At 43.7% G+C, this 18,490-nt stretch overlaps 2 protein-coding genes across 2 annotated transcripts in view; both read left to right on the forward strand.

Moving 5' to 3' along the window:
- The window catches only part of LOC137153803 (protein mono-ADP-ribosyltransferase PARP14-like), a 41,030-nt gene extending 34,789 nt beyond the window's left edge, over positions 1-6,241 (forward strand). Inside the window, exons 18-19 of the mRNA XM_067549592.1 lie at positions 1,390-1,564; positions 5,328-6,241. Coding sequence (XP_067405693.1) covers positions 1,390-1,564; positions 5,328-5,617 — 465 coding nt within the window. The 3' untranslated portion in view covers positions 5,618-6,241. The remainder of the gene's footprint in view (positions 1-1,389; positions 1,565-5,327) is intronic.
- A 5,947-nt stretch (positions 6,242-12,188) lies between these two features.
- LOC137153804 (protein mono-ADP-ribosyltransferase PARP14-like) overlaps positions 12,189-18,490 on the forward strand; it is a 32,587-nt gene continuing 26,285 nt past the window's right edge. The window contains 4 exon segments of the mRNA XM_067549593.1: positions 12,189-12,352; positions 12,355-12,411; positions 18,091-18,230; positions 18,330-18,363. Coding sequence (XP_067405694.1) covers positions 12,226-12,352; positions 12,355-12,411; positions 18,091-18,230; positions 18,330-18,363 — 358 coding nt within the window. The 5' untranslated portion in view covers positions 12,189-12,225.

The raw sequence follows: 18,490 nt of genomic DNA on the forward strand, positions 1-18,490 counted from the left end.
ACTGCTGTTTAATTTCCAGCAAGCCAGGAGCTAAAATAAGGAGGAATGCTGGAGCACAGAATGCCTTTCTCTGCTAAAAGCAGAGGATGAGCTCTCCTTCCTCTTCATCCTCCTAGTTTGGGGGAGCTCCCCCTTCTTTCTGGTTGGGGAAGTGAGGACTTTTCTACATAAGAGAATCTGAAGTGTGAGCAATAGAAGGAGGCACCTTTCCACTTCCTCGCCTATAAAAGATGTTCTGCCTTTCTTTTCCAGAGGGCAAGGAAAAGATCAAATGCTGCTGGTTGCTTCTCCACTTGCAAAGGAGAAAAGACAGAAAAACAATACATAATCATTTAATTTTATGCAAAATCCCTCTTTTGAAATACCTTAAATCTTCTAAAATGTCCTGAAGCAGGACTTTAGACTTCCCAGTTACATAATAGTTACATCAGTACAGATAGTGCCATCCTGCTAAAATCTAAATATGGTGATTAGAGGAGTGGTGATGTTCTGCTACACAGATTACAATATTTCATATTTATATACGCTAATACACACATTGTTTAGCTGGCTATGGCCCTGGTGGGGACACTGTTTCCTTTCATATACACTTCTTCCTGGTCTCTACTCTTTTCCTCTTGATGCATGCCAATCATCACAAAGAGCATACCACGTCATCATATAATAGCAAGACAAAACTGGTGACCTCCCCCCTCATAGTCTGATATATTTTAACCACTGCAACATGCCACTTGAAGGCTAGCACCTTGCTGAAGATGTACAAAGATATGGAACCATAGTGAAATAATACAGAAAAAAATCTAACAAAAGAACCTTTTCCTAAACGGATATGTTATTTTTGTAACTACCACTTGTTCTTACTGCACATTCTGTATATTTTTTTGATATCCTGTTAACTAGCTATAAAAAAGACATGTCAGTCACCATCAGGCTTTGAAAACAAAATATTTTGTATACATTGTAGGCCAGGTGCTGCTGTCACGTGACACCAATATCAATCTGCTTTAATTGAAGATGTTGGTCATTATCAATATCATGTCTCATTTTTTAACTTTGTAGATTGAGAGTATACAAAATTCTTACTACTGGCAGGCCCACCTAATAAGGAAGCAGGAGATGGATAACAAAAATGGCAGCACAAATAATGAGAAGCTTCTATTTCATGGAATGCCTAGTGCTGTATTTATCATAATTAATCACAATCTGCCAATCACATAATCAGTTATACCCATGTCAATTTGGAGAAATTGCACTGAGTTTAGTGGAGTTACATCATTCTAAATAGGGATAGAATATGCCCCTTTGTAATTAATCATCATGTTTTCCTGATTTGATGTCATGAAGGGTATTGGTCATTATCAATAATATTTCATTTTTCTAACGTTGTAGATTGAAAGGATACAAAATCCATTCTACTGGCAGGCCTACCAAATAAAAAAGCAACAGATGGACTCCAAAAATGGCAACACAAATAATGAGAGGCTTCTATTTCATGGAACAATGAGTGGCTCATTAACCATTATTAATAACAACGGATTTAATCGCAGTTTCGCCGGAATGAATGGTAATGTGTAATTCAAAGCATGTTGTTTTCGTAAGCATGGGATAAAATAGGATGACAAGATGTAAGGTTATCATGCCATCTATATACACATGCCTCAGGTGCACAATGATTCCTCATTGGCCTTGGAGACTTCCTTTCTGTACCTAAGTTTTGTTCTGTGTGTGCCTCAGTTCTCCATTGCCATCATGGTTCAGATTTTGAAATAATAGTACAGTAATGATTCTCAACACTTCCACACTTCCTTTCATCAGAAACTAAATGCATGGTGGAGGTGGCGGCCCACCTCAGGTGCAGAGGTGTGCAGGTCTTCCCTTATCTGGACGATTGGCTCATCCAGGGTTGGTGAGAGTGCAAGTCCAACATGGCCTCGAGGTCACGAAGGTCACCTGTCAGACGCTGGGTCTGCTAATAATCGAAGTCAACACTTACCCCTGTTTAAAGAATAGAGTTTATTGGAGCGGTCCTAGACTCTACTCAGGCCAAAGCTGCCAAAGACCAGGTTCCTAGTGATGTCAGAGCTCATAGCCTGTCTATCGGCCCACCCACTTACCACAGCAAGCGTATGCCTCAGCCTACTGGGCCACGTGGCAGCCTGTAATTCCGTGGTCCAATATGCCAGGCTGCACCTCAGACCACTGCAGATGTGGCTGGCGACCATATACTCTCCATCCAGACACTCTCTGGACAGGATACTCATGGTTCCCCCTTGAATACTCACCTCTCTGGCATGGTGGCAGCAGGTATTGGAAGGAGTCCCATTCGCGGCCCCACAATCAAGGTTGTCGCGGGTCTCAGATGCCTCAGAGCTTGGATGGGGAGCCCACCTCGATGCATTCTGGACCCAAGGTCTCTGGACCACAGACGAGCTAGTTCTGCACATCGATGTCAGAGAACTCAGAGCAGGCCAGCTAGCCTGCGAGGTGTTCTTGCCCCACCTCTCCAACAAAGTGGTATGGGTTGTCATGGATAACACAGCTGTGATGTATTACATCACCAGGCAAGGGGGAGGGGAGGCTAGATCCTCAGCCCTTTGTCAGGAGGCCTTATTCTTATGGGTTCTCTGCATAAGCCACAACATCCTCCTGGGGATCAAGAATGCATTAGCAGATCACCCGAGCAGATCCTTTTGCTCTCACCACCAGTGGTCACTACACCTAGAGGTGGCCGACTTTATCTTCCGAAGATGGGGAACTCCCCGAGTGGACCTTTTTGCGACCAGAGAAAATAGAAAATACGATCGGTTCTGCTCCCTCTTGGGGCTCGGCAAAGCTTCCCTGTCCGATGCTTTTCTCCTGTCGTGGATAGGCTGTCTTGTCTATGCTTTTCCTCTCATATGCGGAGCCCTCGTGAAAATCGAGAGACAGAGCACAGGTTATCATGGCAGCCCTGGCATAGCTTCAGAGGCATTGGTTTGGAATGCTGTCAGAACTCTATGGCCTGGCCCTGGACACTCCCGCAGTGGTGGGACATGAACAATACTTCTCAAAGAACAGCAGTTACCAAAGGTTAGCAGTCATTTTTTAAAATCCCCAAATAAATGTTGTTTAAGGTCTCACTAGAAAGTGCGGAGACTCAACAAAGTAACTTTCAGTTACTCATATTAAAGAACAGAAAGAAAAATACAATCTCTGAAATGAAGACTCAACACTTCATTCCAGTCCTGGTAACCCTGAGGGAAGAGCTGTCCATGTAGCTGGTCCAAGTGTTCTCTAGTACTTCTGGATTTTGCAGCCTCTTGGGGCTCAGTCAAATCCAAGCTCTATCTGGTGGCTTCAGATTTTATATACCATTTCAGGGTATGTTGGATGGGTTCAGATCTCTTATTCTCTATTGGGCACATGCCATTGACTCTCAATTTCTGCTCTTTGTTTCTCTGCTACTTCCTTCAATCTCCAGTAAGTAGATCGTGTAGGTCAGTGGTTCTCAACCAGGTGTACATGTACCCCTGGGGGTACACAGAGATCTTCCAGGGGGTACATCAGCTCATCTAGATATTCTCCTACTTTTACAACAGGCTACATAAAAAGCACCAGCGAAGTCAATATAAACTAAAATTTCATACAGACAATGACTTGTTTATACTGCTCTATATACTATACACTGAAATGTAAGTACAATATTTATATGCTAATTGATTTATTTTATAATTATATGGTAAAAATGAGAAAGTAGCAATTTTTCAGTTAATAATGTGCTGTGACAATTTTGTATTTTTATGTCTGATTTTATAAGCAAGTAGTTTTAAAGTGATGTGAAACTTGGGGTACGCAAGACAAATCAGCCTCCTGAAAGTGGTACAGTAGTCTGGAAAGGCTGAGAACCACTGGTGTAGGTGTATAACAAATGTTGGCTCTTTTTCTGAGGCAGGGTGTTTTTAAGTTTCATTCATTTCAAGGATAATATTTCCGTACTAACCCAGACTATTAACTACAATTACCTCCCTTTTTAAGCAATTTCATTTAATATTTATTTTTATACATCTTAAGTGCAAATATCTTTCAATTTTCTTTTCTTACTGTGCCATACAATTCATATCACTTTCAGAATGCAACAAACATTTAGAAAGAAAAATAAACAGAATTCTTTATATTTCCTCTAATTAGTGGACATAATCCATACATTCTCCATTTACATCTAATGCTTTTCATTTCACATCCTTCAAGGCATTCAGTAGAACAATAGACATTATATTGAAGGAGCAAGACAGATTATCCACATATAGAGAATCGTACATCTGACTCATAAGGCAGACGAATGTACACTTTCTAATTTGGGATGAAAGATACATTGGACTTCTTTGAGGGGCCAGGAAGTTTTAACCCATGTAGCTTTCATCTCTCTGTAGATCACCCAGCAAGCTATTCTTGACCTCTTTAACTTACAATTTCCTTGCCCTTCTCTGAAACTTGTGACATACAGGACACAATGGGCCACCCGGCCTAGGCAAACAGGATGTTAACCTTGTTTGTCAGTGTCTGGGGGTTCTTTTCGGTTAGGCAAAGAAAGGTGGAAGTTCTAGCCACATGTACATCATGAGACATTTTTTTTGGAAGTGATAATAGCTTGAATATTTTATGTATACGTCCCAGTTTCCTATTCCTGGTGGAAGAGAGCTTCCAACTTCAACTTATCTGGGATTCCTTAGACATGCCTCAAACATTTAAGGTGTGGATTGTTGGTCTTATGTTGTGAGCAAGCAGAGGTGGGGTGAACAAAGGTATATCTTATAATCTTGTTTGTATACTCAGTAGAGTGATAGTTTTACTGATTTAGGGTCCAGAAGGTACTATAGTTATTGATAATATATTCAAAGCATATTTAATATCTTCACATCCATTCTGCTTATGAAATACTATTTGTTTCAGCAATTTTCTCCAAATATCAGTAAGAAGGAATGGGCTCCAGTGCAAGAAACATGGTGCCACTACTGTCATAACATCTGTAACACAAATATTAAATTGTAATGGTGTGAAAGATAGATTCCACAGAGGATAAACAGAGAGTGTAATGTCCTGCAGCAGCTCCACAGTGAGAGCTAAGTGATAACAAACTGCCAGCTCAATATTATTATGCTTGACAGTGGTAAAAGCACCATGGCAAGTAAGTCTGGAATGGTGCTGTAGCTCTAATTTGAGTCCCAGATGTTATTTTTGATTCATGGCAAGGTGTGGCAAAAGTTATAGGCTTCTTGGATTATAGCAAATATAAAGACAAATGATTGTTGCTCATTAAAACTTCTCAAACCTTTCTCCTTCTATCCCAGCTGCATACTTTGGGAATGGAACCTACTTTGCTGTCAATGCCAGTTATTCTGCCCAAGATACCTACTCAAAACCAGATGTAGATGGGAAAAAGTACATGTACCTGGCCCGAGTCCTCGTTGGAGAATATTGTGTTGGGAAACAAGGAATGATTACACCACCATCAAAAAACAGCACTGACCCTACAGATCTGTTTGATAGTATGACTGACAATCTGACAAAGCCATCAATGTTTGTTATATTTAATGACATTCAAGCTTACCCAGAATATCTTATTACTTTCACTCGCTAAGCATTCTTGGTTACATACAAGAGACTTTTTAAAATCTTCTTTATTTTGTATGATTACCTCAAAGACCATAAGTTAATGAGAAATTTGCTGTGAAGGATAGCAAAACATATTTTACTGTTAGCTTTTTAAAGTTTGATTGCTATGTAGATGCCCAATTGCTTAAAAATAATTTTGTAATAGTCAACAACAAGAAAGTCTGCTTTAAAAAAAATATTTGCAACTCCTAGAACAGTGCTAACAATTTACACTGCATGAAGTTTCGAGTTCAGTTTTCCAGTGAAAATGCTGTTAGATTCGGTATCAACCGAATGAGAAATAATCCTGCATTGTATCCAAACACATTTCTTATGCAGAATTATGATTGAGCACAACTAATAATTCTACAAGTTCAGTTCTTGAGTTTGTATATTTTACAGCAGAGTTTGACATTGTAAATGAAGGAACAAATAAACCTAGAATAGTACCAATTAATAAGTGAATGTCCTAAGCCTTATGAAGCTAATATACTGAACAATTAATTGTTCTTGAGATAATTAGCTTTTTACTCTGTCTGTATCTTCATTCAAGATGTCATCATGTCATGTTTATAAGTGCCTTCAATAAAGCTGAGTTAGCTACAGTAAATGGTTGTTGCATGTTATATGATACTGCTAATATGTGCTCAGAGGTATCTTGTATTTTTGTTATAAATCTCTGTCAGTGGTTTTCATAATTTAGCTGTGAAAATATGGAATGCAGAGTCTCTAATCAGGTTTTGCTTTTTAGAAAAACGTTACTCACAGGATTTTTCTATATATATAAACCAATGTTTTTCAAGCTGTTGTTGGTCTGCGGACCCTTGGGGGTCTGCACACTAAGATTTCCAGAGGGGTCCGTACCTCCATTTGAAATTTTTAGGGGTCTGCAAATGAAAAAAAGGTTGAAAACAACTAGTATAGACCATAACTTAAAAACAAAATTACAATTTAAAAACTGTATGTAATAGCAATCCCAATTCCATAAGCTTTCATTCAGCAACAGCACATAGAATAGGGTCTGACCTGGCAAAAACTTACTTAACACAGTAGTGGATGGTTGCAAGATTGGACCCATTGTTTGTATAATAATTTATAACACTTTTTCTGGTATGCTAGACCACAAAAAAGTCACTCAGAGTGGAGAGATGTACTAACACAGCTATAATAGTAGAATTATACCGGTTTAGTTTTGCCAGGAAATTTCCCCATGTAGACAAGCCTGAGGGTGTTTTGCTCTAGTGTAGCTACACTGATGTACCTGGTTTACCAGAGTAAATTGCACCATTGCAAATCCTTCTTTATGATAGGGCAGTTTTTCTGCGGTGCAAACATCTCTACTATAAAGAAGCCTTTGGAAAGTTCTACCTCTGTACTAAAGCTCAGCAGTTCACTTCCACTGTCTGTCCCTCTCCCACACATTCCCAGTCATATCATTTACAGGAAAGTCTTCTGAAAATAATCTGCATGTTGGAATTGGAAATGAGGAGAGGAGGACAGTTGGGGAGGAAGGTTGGAGGTTTGCTGGGTGGGGTTGCAGAGGGTGGTGGAAATGAACAGTGGACTGGGGTTTACTTGGTGAGGAGGAGAATTGGAGAACAGCAGCAGCAGGAGAACTTCATGAAGGATTGGTGCTGAATCATGTTACAGAAAGGAATCTCCTGCAGAGAAAGGAGTGTGGAACTCTGAATAATTGGGTGCGTTACAGAAACGAATGGGGTCAGGTAGGATCCTGTGGAGAAATGAAAGTGAAACTTCCAATAACTGGGGGTGTTTGAGTGACCAGGGTGTAAGGCCAGGCTCCCTCCTTCGTCCTTCAGAAGTAGCTGATCATGGCCAGGGAGGGGAAGGGCCCCTTCCTTATGCTGGTGGAGGCGGCTGGGAGGTTTGGGCTCAGATCTCCCCAGAACAAGAGGAAAAAACTCCTCTACTACTTCCAGAGCCAGAAGAAATCGGGGCCAGGAAAGTGTGAGATCCAGGAGCAGCCTGGACAGGTCCTGGTTTGCTTTGCCCAGGAGGAATGTAAAGGGTGACAGATTTCGTTTCTTTCTTGTTTTTTTGTTTGGGTAACAAGTGTATTATATAGGGTTGCCAGGTGTCCAGTTTTCAACCAGAAAGTCCAGTCAAAAGGGGACCTTTGCTGTGTCTAGTCAGTACTGCTGACCAGACACCAAATGTCTGATTACTGCAGTAACCATAATCGGCCTCCACTGCTGGGAAGACAGGAAGAGCAGCTGCTGCTGGAGGAACTCAGCTGATGGAAAGAAGCTTAGTCTGAGGCACTGGCTCCAGGCTCTGGTGAAGAGGTATGTATTGACACTACTCGGTGGAGGGATCCTGACAGCATGTGGCATTTGAGGAGCAGGAAGAGTGGCTAGGCTTGCCACCCATGAGGGCCCGTCCTGCCTTTTCTGCCTCCTGGGGCCCAAGCTCTCTCCGGCCTTTTCCTCCAACGACTAATCCTCAAATCACCCTGCCATTCCCCGAATGCCCCTGGTCCTTTGCTCAGGAGAGTGACCCCCCCACCCTGCTGCGCCCCAATTGCCTTGTCCCTCACTCCACATACCATCTCCCCTCTGCCCTGCTGTGCCCTGATTGCTTCCAGTCCCTTGCTCGTGGGACCAACCCTCCCCTCCTGTCCTGCTGTACCCCTGGCTCCAGGGACAATTGGGGCATGGGCTGAGTGACAGGGCGTGGGAGAGTGAGCAACTGGGGGGCCTGTGGGTTTTGAAAAATTGGAAAGTTGGCAACCCTAGTATTATAAGAAATTGTATGTCAAAAACCATGCAGGAATCTTTGGGCCATAGGGGAATAAGTGCATGCATGAGAGACATAATTACACCATGGTTAGAAATGTACTTCAGTGACTTGCTTTAAATATAAAGAAGGGATGCAGTGGATTTACCTTATCTGGCAGCATATCGGTTAAGTTAGGTCCCACCTACGTTTAGTCTAGCAGGAGTATCAAATTCATTTCATATGGCAGGCCTGATCTGACATCCTGTCACTTGGTTCAGGCCCTATTCAGTAAAAGTTATTAAAATAGAAATAGATAAAGATAAACCATGTTAATTACATTTATTTTAGATTTACTGACTGCTAGTGCTGCTGTCCAATACCTAGTCTCAATTAGCTTGAGCTTGTCACGATCAGCATGTGGGTGGCCTGACCTAGTGGTCAGAGTCCAAGCTAGGGGTCTGAGCCAGAATCAGAGTCCAGGATCTCAGCCAGGGGTCGCAGTCAAAATCAGAAACCAGAGATCAAACAAGAGTCAGGTTCAGCCTCTCAGCTGCTCCCATAAAGTCTCTCACTTGTTCAGACAACTTCATGTGCCTCCTGGCTTAAATATAAATAGTCTGGTGTGGCTACTCGGTGGGACCAGTCATCCTCAGTCAGGATTCTCACAGGTGGTGCCTCTGGGAGAGGTTAGAGTTTTTAGCCCCTCACTTCCTGGAGTTCTGGATGAGTTGCCCAGTGGCAGCTAGTGTGTGTGGGTTGCCTGGGAACCCGTGGGCCTGGTTTCAAGATGCTAAGGCCCTTACAGCACTCTGTCCCCTAGGGCACCTTCAGGGTGGCCTTAGGCTTGGTTTCCCAGGGGAGAGAAGTGGAAGGCCCTCACCAGGTTGGGAGCATGGATATTGTCTGCAGGCTCCCAAGAACTTTCTTGTCGTGTCCATCTCCCTTCCAGTTGACCAAATACCAAAGTTTGCCCACTTTCTAGTGGAGTCAAGAACTTCATGGATGATATATTTGTCGTTATCTCGGGATGCGCATCAGAGGAGTGGGGTGGTTGAGAGTGGTCAGGGAATGGGTGTTGCATGTAAGGAAGGGGTTTTTCCATCACTGTAGTAAATCCACCCCCTTGAGAGGTGGTTGCTAGGTCAATGGAAACAGTGTCTATACCAGGGCTTAGGTCAGCTTATCTACATCTCGTGGTCAATCTACATTTTAGGTGTAGACCAGGCCTTAGACTCTAAGGGACAACCAGGGGTATTGCTGTTTCACCCTGGAGAGGAGCGAAGAGCTGTAATTATTTGCTTTCATTTGGGCTTTTGTTACTTCGGCCTGTCTTTACCCTGGAAAGAGTGGAATTTTCAGTGTCGCTGGTGACGCAAGCTGAGGAGATCATTGCATTCTCAGGACTAAAAGATAAGGTTCTCCCTCAAGGGCTAAGCCTTCAATATTTGCAGAATCGAAGTTTTCCTTTTAAAAACAATTTTTTTAGATGAATATGAACATTCTTGCAAGTGAACATTCTTTTTCTTTGGTAGCTGTCACATCTGCAAAACAAGTGTCAGAACAAACAGCCCCCTGCCTTCATGAGCCATATTGTGTACTTAATCAGGACTACATGGTTCTTTGTACTCCTCCATATTTTCTGAGTAAGGGCCATTCTTCTTTCCACACATTGCAAGGAAAAATCCTATCCTCCTCCTATCCACAAACAGAGCATAAACAGAAAAAATTGTGGCTCGCTCTAGACATGCTCAGAGCACTAAGATTCCACCTCAAGCAGACTGAGCTGTCAGGAAATCTAATTCCTGGTTCATTTCATTTCACGCACAATGCAGAGGGCACAAAGCATCCAAATCATTGCTAGTAACATGGGAAAAGTTTTGCATGAGTTCCATTGATAAGACTTCAGATCAACCATTCCCCGAGTTTATTACAGCCCATTTCACCAGATCAGTGTCTACTCTATATAGTGTCCAGATCACTAGGCATCTCTAGAAGATATTTGTAGAGAGGCAACATAACCGTCACTGCCCACGTACCACATGAAAAGCTAGACATCTAATCATCCAGAGAAGCATACCTCCCAAAAATGTACTTTGGGGGGTGGTCTCCAAATAGGTCCAAAACGCTGTTCTGTTCAAAAACAGTGGTGGAAAGCTATTGCATGCTTAATTTCCTTTCCCTTCCTTGGATTCTGAAGCCACTCACTACTTCTCTTATCTGATCATTTTCTTTCTGTAAGTAATGTATTCATTTGTCTGACCCAACCGGTTTTATTCAGTGACAGAAGTTGGGTGTGGATTTATCTACCAAGCCAGTTGTCAAAGAATTCAGTTAATTGCCTGTAAAGAAGTTTTATTAAGTTAGGGTTTTTTTCAAGTATTGTCATACAGCTTTGGAAGGATGCCCCTGGGCCAAACAGGGAACTGGTGTAGCTGACCGAAAGGATTGCTAAACACCATCTTGAGTTGCTCCCCAACAATCCCTTGCAGAGCAGAGACAGTCCAGTAGTGCAGACTAGTGGAGATGTCACAGAAAGAAAATGATCAGGAAGAACATTTACCAAACTCTCCCTCCCCTTCTTCCCTTCAGTCTCTGTCCCCTCCCTTTTCACTGCTCTTTTTCCCCAATTTCCTTCTATTCAACTTCTCTTTCTCCCTCCCAGTCTGTATTCCTGTTTATACCATCATTTTCTACCATCCTTCAAGAAACCCTATTCCATAAAAGCCCCCTTCCTTACATCTGCCCCACCACCTATCATCCCTCTTAGTTGAGATTTCAGCCCCATACACTTATTTCCCTTAATTTATTTAGTTTAGTTATTTCCAGATGTGCTTTAGCCTTTGTGTATGAAAAATATTAAATTCTATTTACATGGTAAAAAAATATATATTAGTCTGTCCTGGATGGAGGAGTGTGATTAGAGGTTACTGTGGGAGATGGGGATTCTGAGCTGAGGCCAAACTGAGCAGGGCATAGTTTATGTCGTAGGAGGAAGCAAGGTGGCTTTATATGACCATTGTGTCCTCTTCAGATTCTTGACTGGGCTCCCCCACTTCTAGCAGATTCACACCTCAGATGCATTTTCCACCAAAGGCTGCTGCTCCTAACTGTAAATAAAAGCTTCACAAAGACAAACATCTCTTCTCTCATTCATAGCGAGAAGGAAGGGATGGGACGTGCCAGAGTGTATGATGGAAATTCCCCTGGCCGGGGATCACTCCCTGCACAGAAGGCTATAAAAAGAACATCATGATAGCAGATTATAGCGTAACCAGCATATTTATTCTTTATGCACTTTGTACAGTGTCCCTGCTTGATTGGGCTATTGTGTTTTTGTAGGGTCTTCCAGCGGCAGGGAGGGCTGCACGGCAAAGGGAGACCGGACAGGGGGAGGCAGCTTTTCCTGTGCACGGTGGGAAGCTGTATTTCTTTGCCACAGTTAAGGGTATCAGCATCTCACTCCCCCTTGGCCTCGCAACCCTCTGAAGGTCACTGAGTTGCTTACACTTGCCCAGGCAGCTCTTCTCTGCTAAATAACACATCTGGCTAGGAAGCCTGGGCGGGGGGGTATGATCCAGGGCAGCGGGGAGACTGCGGGATGAGAAGGGGTAACGCCAGGCTGGGGAGATGTGGGGCAGGGGGAGGTTCGTCTGGATGCCGGGAAGGGAGGCTCAAGGGGCTGCTGTGTCACCGGCTCTGCCTCCTGCCCTCCCTGCCCCAAGTTAGGAGAGAAAAAGAAACTCGGGGAGGAGGGAAGGGAGGGGAAGGGAGGGGACGCGACTCTCCTGCGGGGAAAATGAAAGTGAAACTGGCCCCGCAAGGCGGTGACCGGCCCTGCCCGGACCCAGCCGAGTCATGGCCGGGGAGGCGAGGTGCCCCTTCCCGCTGCTGGTGGAGGGCGACTGGGGGGGCTCGGGGCTCCCCAAGAGCCTGAAGACCAAACTCCAGTGCTACTTCCAGAGCCAGAGGAAGTCGGGCGGGGGGAGTGCGAGCTGCGGGAGCGGCCGGGCCAGCTGCTGGTTTGCTTCGCCCAGGAGGAAGGTAAGAACCGGGCCGGGCCGGGCCGGGCTGAGCGCCGCGCTCTCTGCTGCACTGCGGGTAACGAACGGGCGGGAAAGGTGTGTCAACCCCCTGCAGGCAGCCGGGCCGCGCCAGGGCCCCCCCGCCCGCCTGGCGCTGTCAGGCCGCTGGGGGATTGTGTCCCTCCTCACGGCTGTGGTTCGTGTCTACCAACCCCTCCTGAGCCGGCCTGTCCCTTCCTCAATCCCTTGAGGCCTGGAGTCAGGAAAACACTGAACTTCCAGCATGAGCTACTTGAGTCCTGTTGACTTCATTACATTTGTGGGTAAGGTGCCATCTCGAATGGGCGAATGGCAGCCGGGCCTGGACGTTGGCTTTCACACTCGGGCTAAGCCGTATGTCTACACGGCAAGTCAACGTGCTCCGGCCTGTCTCGGCTGACTCAGGTTTGCAGGGCTATCAAACCGCAGTGTAAAGGTCTGGGTTCAGGTTCCGGTCACCAGTCTGCTTGTGTGTCACATTCGTCTTCTCTCGCCATTTCACTGGCAGATGGGAATCCGTGCCTCTGACACCCGTGCGCTGTGCGCATCACATCTGGTTGTGTTAGATCTCTCAAGCTGGGCTCTGTCAGTATTTGGATGAAAGGCCTCCATCTTGGCAAGCCCTGTGACTTGGGAAGTGGCAAGTGGTGCTGGTAATACAGGCGGCGATGTTCTTCCTCGAGAGCTGCCGTTCGTCGGTTGTTGTATGCCGGTATTTCTGCCCCGTAGCAAGGGGTCTAGTGCTGTTAGAGATGCTGGGCATGGCCTTGCTCCCTGCGTAGTCACACATATCTGTGCAAAATGGGTGTACGATGCTGCCTCTTGGTGCAGACTTTGCACAATAGCACACAAAATGAAAGGCAGTAGTAGGGAGCCAGCCCTGCTCTCCTTAGATGGGATATAAAATGGAGGTGGTGACTTCTTGTGACCATTCAAAATTTTTGCTAGCGTTTGGGGTATGTTGCAGTTGTAGAGGCACCAGCCCTGTGGTCCCCTGCAAATGCCTGTCAGTGTAACTGCCCATTTATTTAACTTAAATTTGCCTTGTTGATTCATTAAATAGGATAGTCTCCTCCTCTGTCCTTATAGGGATATGATCAGCTAGTGATTTAAAAAACAAAACAGGTTACAAGTAGTTTCAGGTATTACATGTACTTTTGAATCCCCCTGCCAATTTTTGGCTTTTGCAAATTTTTATATTTTAAAAATATTTTCTCCTGTTGACGAAATACCCATAGGAGCAGGGGAAACAGAGAAAAGGACTATACACACAGTGCTGTCAAATGCACAATTTAAGCAAACTTATAAAAAGAGAATGTTTTTCTTTTTGTAATCTTAAGTGTTACTTGTCTCAATAGGTAAAAAGAAGCTCAGACAGAGGTATTATTTTGAAGTCAGCAAACTGTTGTTTAGTGTTACTCTGTGCTGTTAAACAGTCCATGCATGCCACTCAGAAGTGGCTGCATTTCAGGGATGGGTGAAATGTTTCTTCCTTATATACAATAGTTTACAAAAGGCTAGATGGAGCCTTTGCCCCTGCCCTGAATAAGGGGCAGTGTGTAAGTGCTTTGCCCCAGGAGGGAACTTGGGAAGGAATTGTGACTTGGAGAATGGGGTAACTAAATTACTGCAGCATTGTACAAGGCGCAACTTACTTCCTGCTTGTGTCAGCTCAGCTCTCTTGGTCATTATTTTAGGGAGTGGGACACTGGAGCTGGTTCAGTCCCCACTCTCTGCTTTTCTCTATCACTCCCTATGCACATGCTCACGTGTGAGGGCTGGGGGAGTATTGACACCACAGAGCCAGCTGTCCTCAGCACGAGACTCACAACAGTTTGGCCAGATTGCATAGAGAAATAAACCTCACTCCCCTGCATGGCCACGTTAGGGGCAGTGACAGCCTGCCCCAAGCTTTGTAATACACTGGGGATGAAAGCGCTGTATTAATGTAATATTTTACTATTTATCACAAGCGTCTTCTCTTCAGAATATAGTCCTGTTAACAATCGGCTCTTATCTCTTGAATGGAATCGGTCTCATCTATATGTCCACTTTACCCATTCTTCTTCCCTCCCCCTCTCCCCCCCGCCGCAATGAGATTCAGTAGATCTCAGATACGAGTCCTTTTTTCTTTTTGTAATTTTTAAGCCAATTTTTAAGATGATTAATGCAGATCGTTTATCCCTACCACAAACCTGCCCCTTCGACTCTGAGCAGGGCCTTAAAAATAAAAACAAAACAAAAAATCCACTAGATGGCGCCAATGGTCCAAAAACACAGTACAAGAAAGTAAATATAAAATCAGGTTTCGTGGCACTATCAAGTATCTGGTATCAAGGATAGATTACTCCTCTGCTATGACGAGATTGACATCATGACCTTTATGTTGCTATGAACAATGGAAAGTCCCTGTGACAGGTCCCGTTCATAATGCAGGGACTAGCTCCACCCAACACCCTAATCCTGCAAACATTTATGCTCATGCTTAACTTTCCACACACAATTAGTCCCATTAGTATTAGGGTAGGTAGTGCCCTGACACACCAGTCAGACTGGGGCCCCGTTGAGGTGGGTTCTCTGCAGATATGTAGTAAGAGACGGTTGCTACACTGGAGAGCTTAAAGTTGTAGGCCCCAGTTCTGCAAATATTTATGCTCTCACTTAATGAGATAGCCAATGGGACTACTCACATACATCCATTTGAGCGCATACATAAGTGTTTGCAGGACTGGGCCTATGATCAATGTTCTTTAGTGCAAAGACTGGCTCTTACTATGAGTTTGTACAGCACCCAGTGCAATAGGGCACACATCTAACTGGTTTTACTGAGCACTAACGAATACAAATAGTAATGGCGATAAAACAAATAATAAATAATAATGTGTTTATAGATTGTTCCTCTTCTCATGACTCTCCTACAAACGAATAGAGCTAATATTTTATGTAAGTCTTTATGTTGCCACCCCTCTGACTTCCTACAGCTCTTAAGATAAAGAAACACTGATCAAAATTGCAGAACTGGCAAGGTAAATTTATCAGAGAAAGATTTTCTGAGATTGAGAGAGCCTTGAAATGAGTTGATAAGCTTCCATGAGTGAAGAATTTCCTCTGACACTTGGGACTGTTGCAGTGTATTTTAAAAATGGGCTTAAGCCACAGTGTTCAAGAGTGTCTGGATCCAGTGTTCTGCTTTGCACATTATTGGAGTCAGCCGCTCACATTATATTTGGAGCCAAACTTCCTCAAAGTCTGGGCGTGTCTGAAACTGGTTCAAGGTCATTGTCACGCTGGCTGGATTTGGGGGAGGGGGGGGAGAGGCATTTATTATATTATTTAACATCAATATGTCAAAATCATAATAATGCATGTGAGATATGCCATGTCGGGTACTGTTAGAAAGGCTATAATGTGCTAAGTAAGACGATAATGTTTATGTTCATGTGTTATATGTGTAATGGAAGTTATGGATATGTTTGATATATCTTCCATGGTGAAAAGTTCCAGAGGGGTAGCCGTGTTAGTCTGTATACAGCAAAAACAAAGAGAGTCCTGTAGCACTTTAAAGACAAACAAATTTAATTTTTGCAGGCATAAGCTTTCGTGGGCTGCAACCCATGATGCATCTGACGAAGTGGGTTGCAGCCCACGAAAGCTTATGCCTGCAGAAATTAAATTTGTTAGTCTTTAAAGTGCTACAGGACTCTCGTTGTTTTTGATATATCTGTATTTCAAATTGTGCTGTGTTTGGGACACACCCCAGACAAGATGGCTGCAGCGATAGTCTGCTTAATGGCCCATTAAGAAATTCACAGGTGCAAGGGGCCCAGGGGGAGAAGCCAGGGATATACCTGATGAGTCACCAGGACATACTCATGTAACTCTGGACTCTATTTTGGTTCCTGAAAAATTCCACAAGCAGCATGGCACAGACCAAAGGATATAAAAGGCAGCTGCCCAGGATCCATTTTGTCTTCAGTCACCAGTCTTTAGTCTATCTTTAGTCTCTAGTCTACCTCTGGATCAACTCATTTACAATTGAACTGAACTTAAGCTGTGAAACAAAGGACTGAGACCCATCCAGGTAATGGATGTACACCAGAAGAACTATACAAGCCTGCAAATTCCACAGTTCTTCTAGAAACATGATATATATATGGACTTTCAAATCACTTGTATGTATCTGATTGCTTTAATCCTTTAACATTTCTCTTATAGTTTGTTTCTTCCTTTTATAATAAACCTTTAGTTTTAGTTACTAAAGGATTGGCTGGCACCGTGGTATTTTGGATAAGATCCGAACTTATATTGATCTGATACTTTGGCTGACCCTGTGGGGTCAGGAGAAACCTTTTTGGTAAAGAGCATAGAGTTTAAATAACTGGTCTCTTTACTGGATCTAGAGGCTGATTGGGAGCCGGAGACTGAAATGCAGTAAAGGGGGCTGTGTATATCTTTATTTTGGCTTCTTGATAACTAGTGTGGGAAATCAGAAGCACTTTTTGTGGCTGGTTGGGAAGTCTGAATTCAGTGTCACCCACCAGTGTTGGGAGAATATGCTCTCCTTTTACAGCCTGCCCTGACTTTGGCAATTTCAGGTGGCTACCCTAGGCATGGACGGGTCACAGTCATCACCATCTTATTTCAGACTTTCTTGACTGCTTCAGGAAACCACAGGCAAGCAACTTCATGCTGGAAGAGGGGTCAGGCGGAGTGGATCTAAAGAACTGGTTTTGCTTTGCAAATTATTTAGTGGCAAAAATGAAAGTTTTAACAATTCTGAAGGGCAAAGTTTCACCATTTAAAAAAAAAAAAAAGTTAAAACGACTAAGTATTTTGGAACCACATCCTTCTCCAGCAGGGTCAGGGCTTCGAGACAACAAGACAAAGACAAGGAGTGAAGGAGAAGTTACTGAGTGGTACATGCTATCTTTAGGTTCTGAGTGCTTTCTCTGAGCAGATACTCACCCAGAAATTAGTACTGGTCAGACCAGCAGTAACTCCTCATGTGCATCTGCAACATCTCTCCAAAGGGAGGGCTCTAGAGGAGCCCTTGGCAGGACCCATGCTGCCATGATGGAGGAGGAAGCCTGGGCAGACATGTGGAAATTCCAGACTCCTACAGCTGTCCTAAGATCCATGCACTTCTTGGGCCATCAAGAAGTTTAGGGAGTCAAACACCTTTCTAGTTTTGTGCCCCTGTTCATGCCACACCACTAATGGGTTTGGGAGGAAACACTGCAAATGGAAACTCATGGAGTTTCATAGCTCCTGTGTAGGGGTATTATTATATAGTATTATTATTATTATTTTTATATAGCTCCAACAGTGTGCTAGTTGCTATATAGACAGTTGTGATAAAAAGATCCCTGCCCAAAGAGTCAACAATCTAAGGACCTGCTTGTACTCCCATTGGGCCAGACATAGGCAAACAAGGGATGATGGTCTGACGGAGCAAAGTTCAGTATGTGTCGTGTTAATGCCATGATTTAAAACAATATTTGCATGTGATTATTGGCTGTACAGTTTTAGTTGTCTAATATTTTATCATGTTCAGTGGGGAGGAGTGTGTCACCTAGTATTACGAGATAAGAGTGTCGCATAACCGACAGACTAACATCCTTTCTACCAAAGTTATCCGTTTTCTCTATTTGTATTTTAGTGAGGCAACGCGTTCTCAACAAAAAGGCTCATGAGCTCGATTTGCCAGAGAAAGGAGGCTTAAAGCTGGTTGTCACGTGGCCTGAAACACAAGATGTAACTGAAGAAGCTGCGCCTCGAGAAGGGCTGGATCCCGAACAGGTAAATAAAGACAGGCCTAACCTGCAGTGTCCAGAGCTTTGATGCAATAGCAGGAGCATCAGGCCATTTGTTAATGTTCTGCTGTCATTTTATTTTTAGGCTTTAAAGACAGCAAGCGAAGCCCAAGAGCAAGGTAAGGTGTCCTTCATGATCTTGTACATCGAAGAACAAAGCAGTTCTTCATAAAATGAGAATGTTGGTGCTAGAGGTAAAAGGTCTCTTCCAACACTGACCCGTACTTCTGTAGGGAGTTTTTCAGA

The sequence above is a fragment of the Emydura macquarii genome, unplaced genomic scaffold (genome assembly GCF_026122565.2).
Source record: "Emydura macquarii macquarii isolate MOO-44397 ecotype Brisbane River unplaced genomic scaffold, CSIRO-AGI_Emac_v2 contig_1253, whole genome shotgun sequence".
Classification (NCBI taxonomy): Eukaryota; Metazoa; Chordata; order Testudines; family Chelidae; genus Emydura; species Emydura macquarii.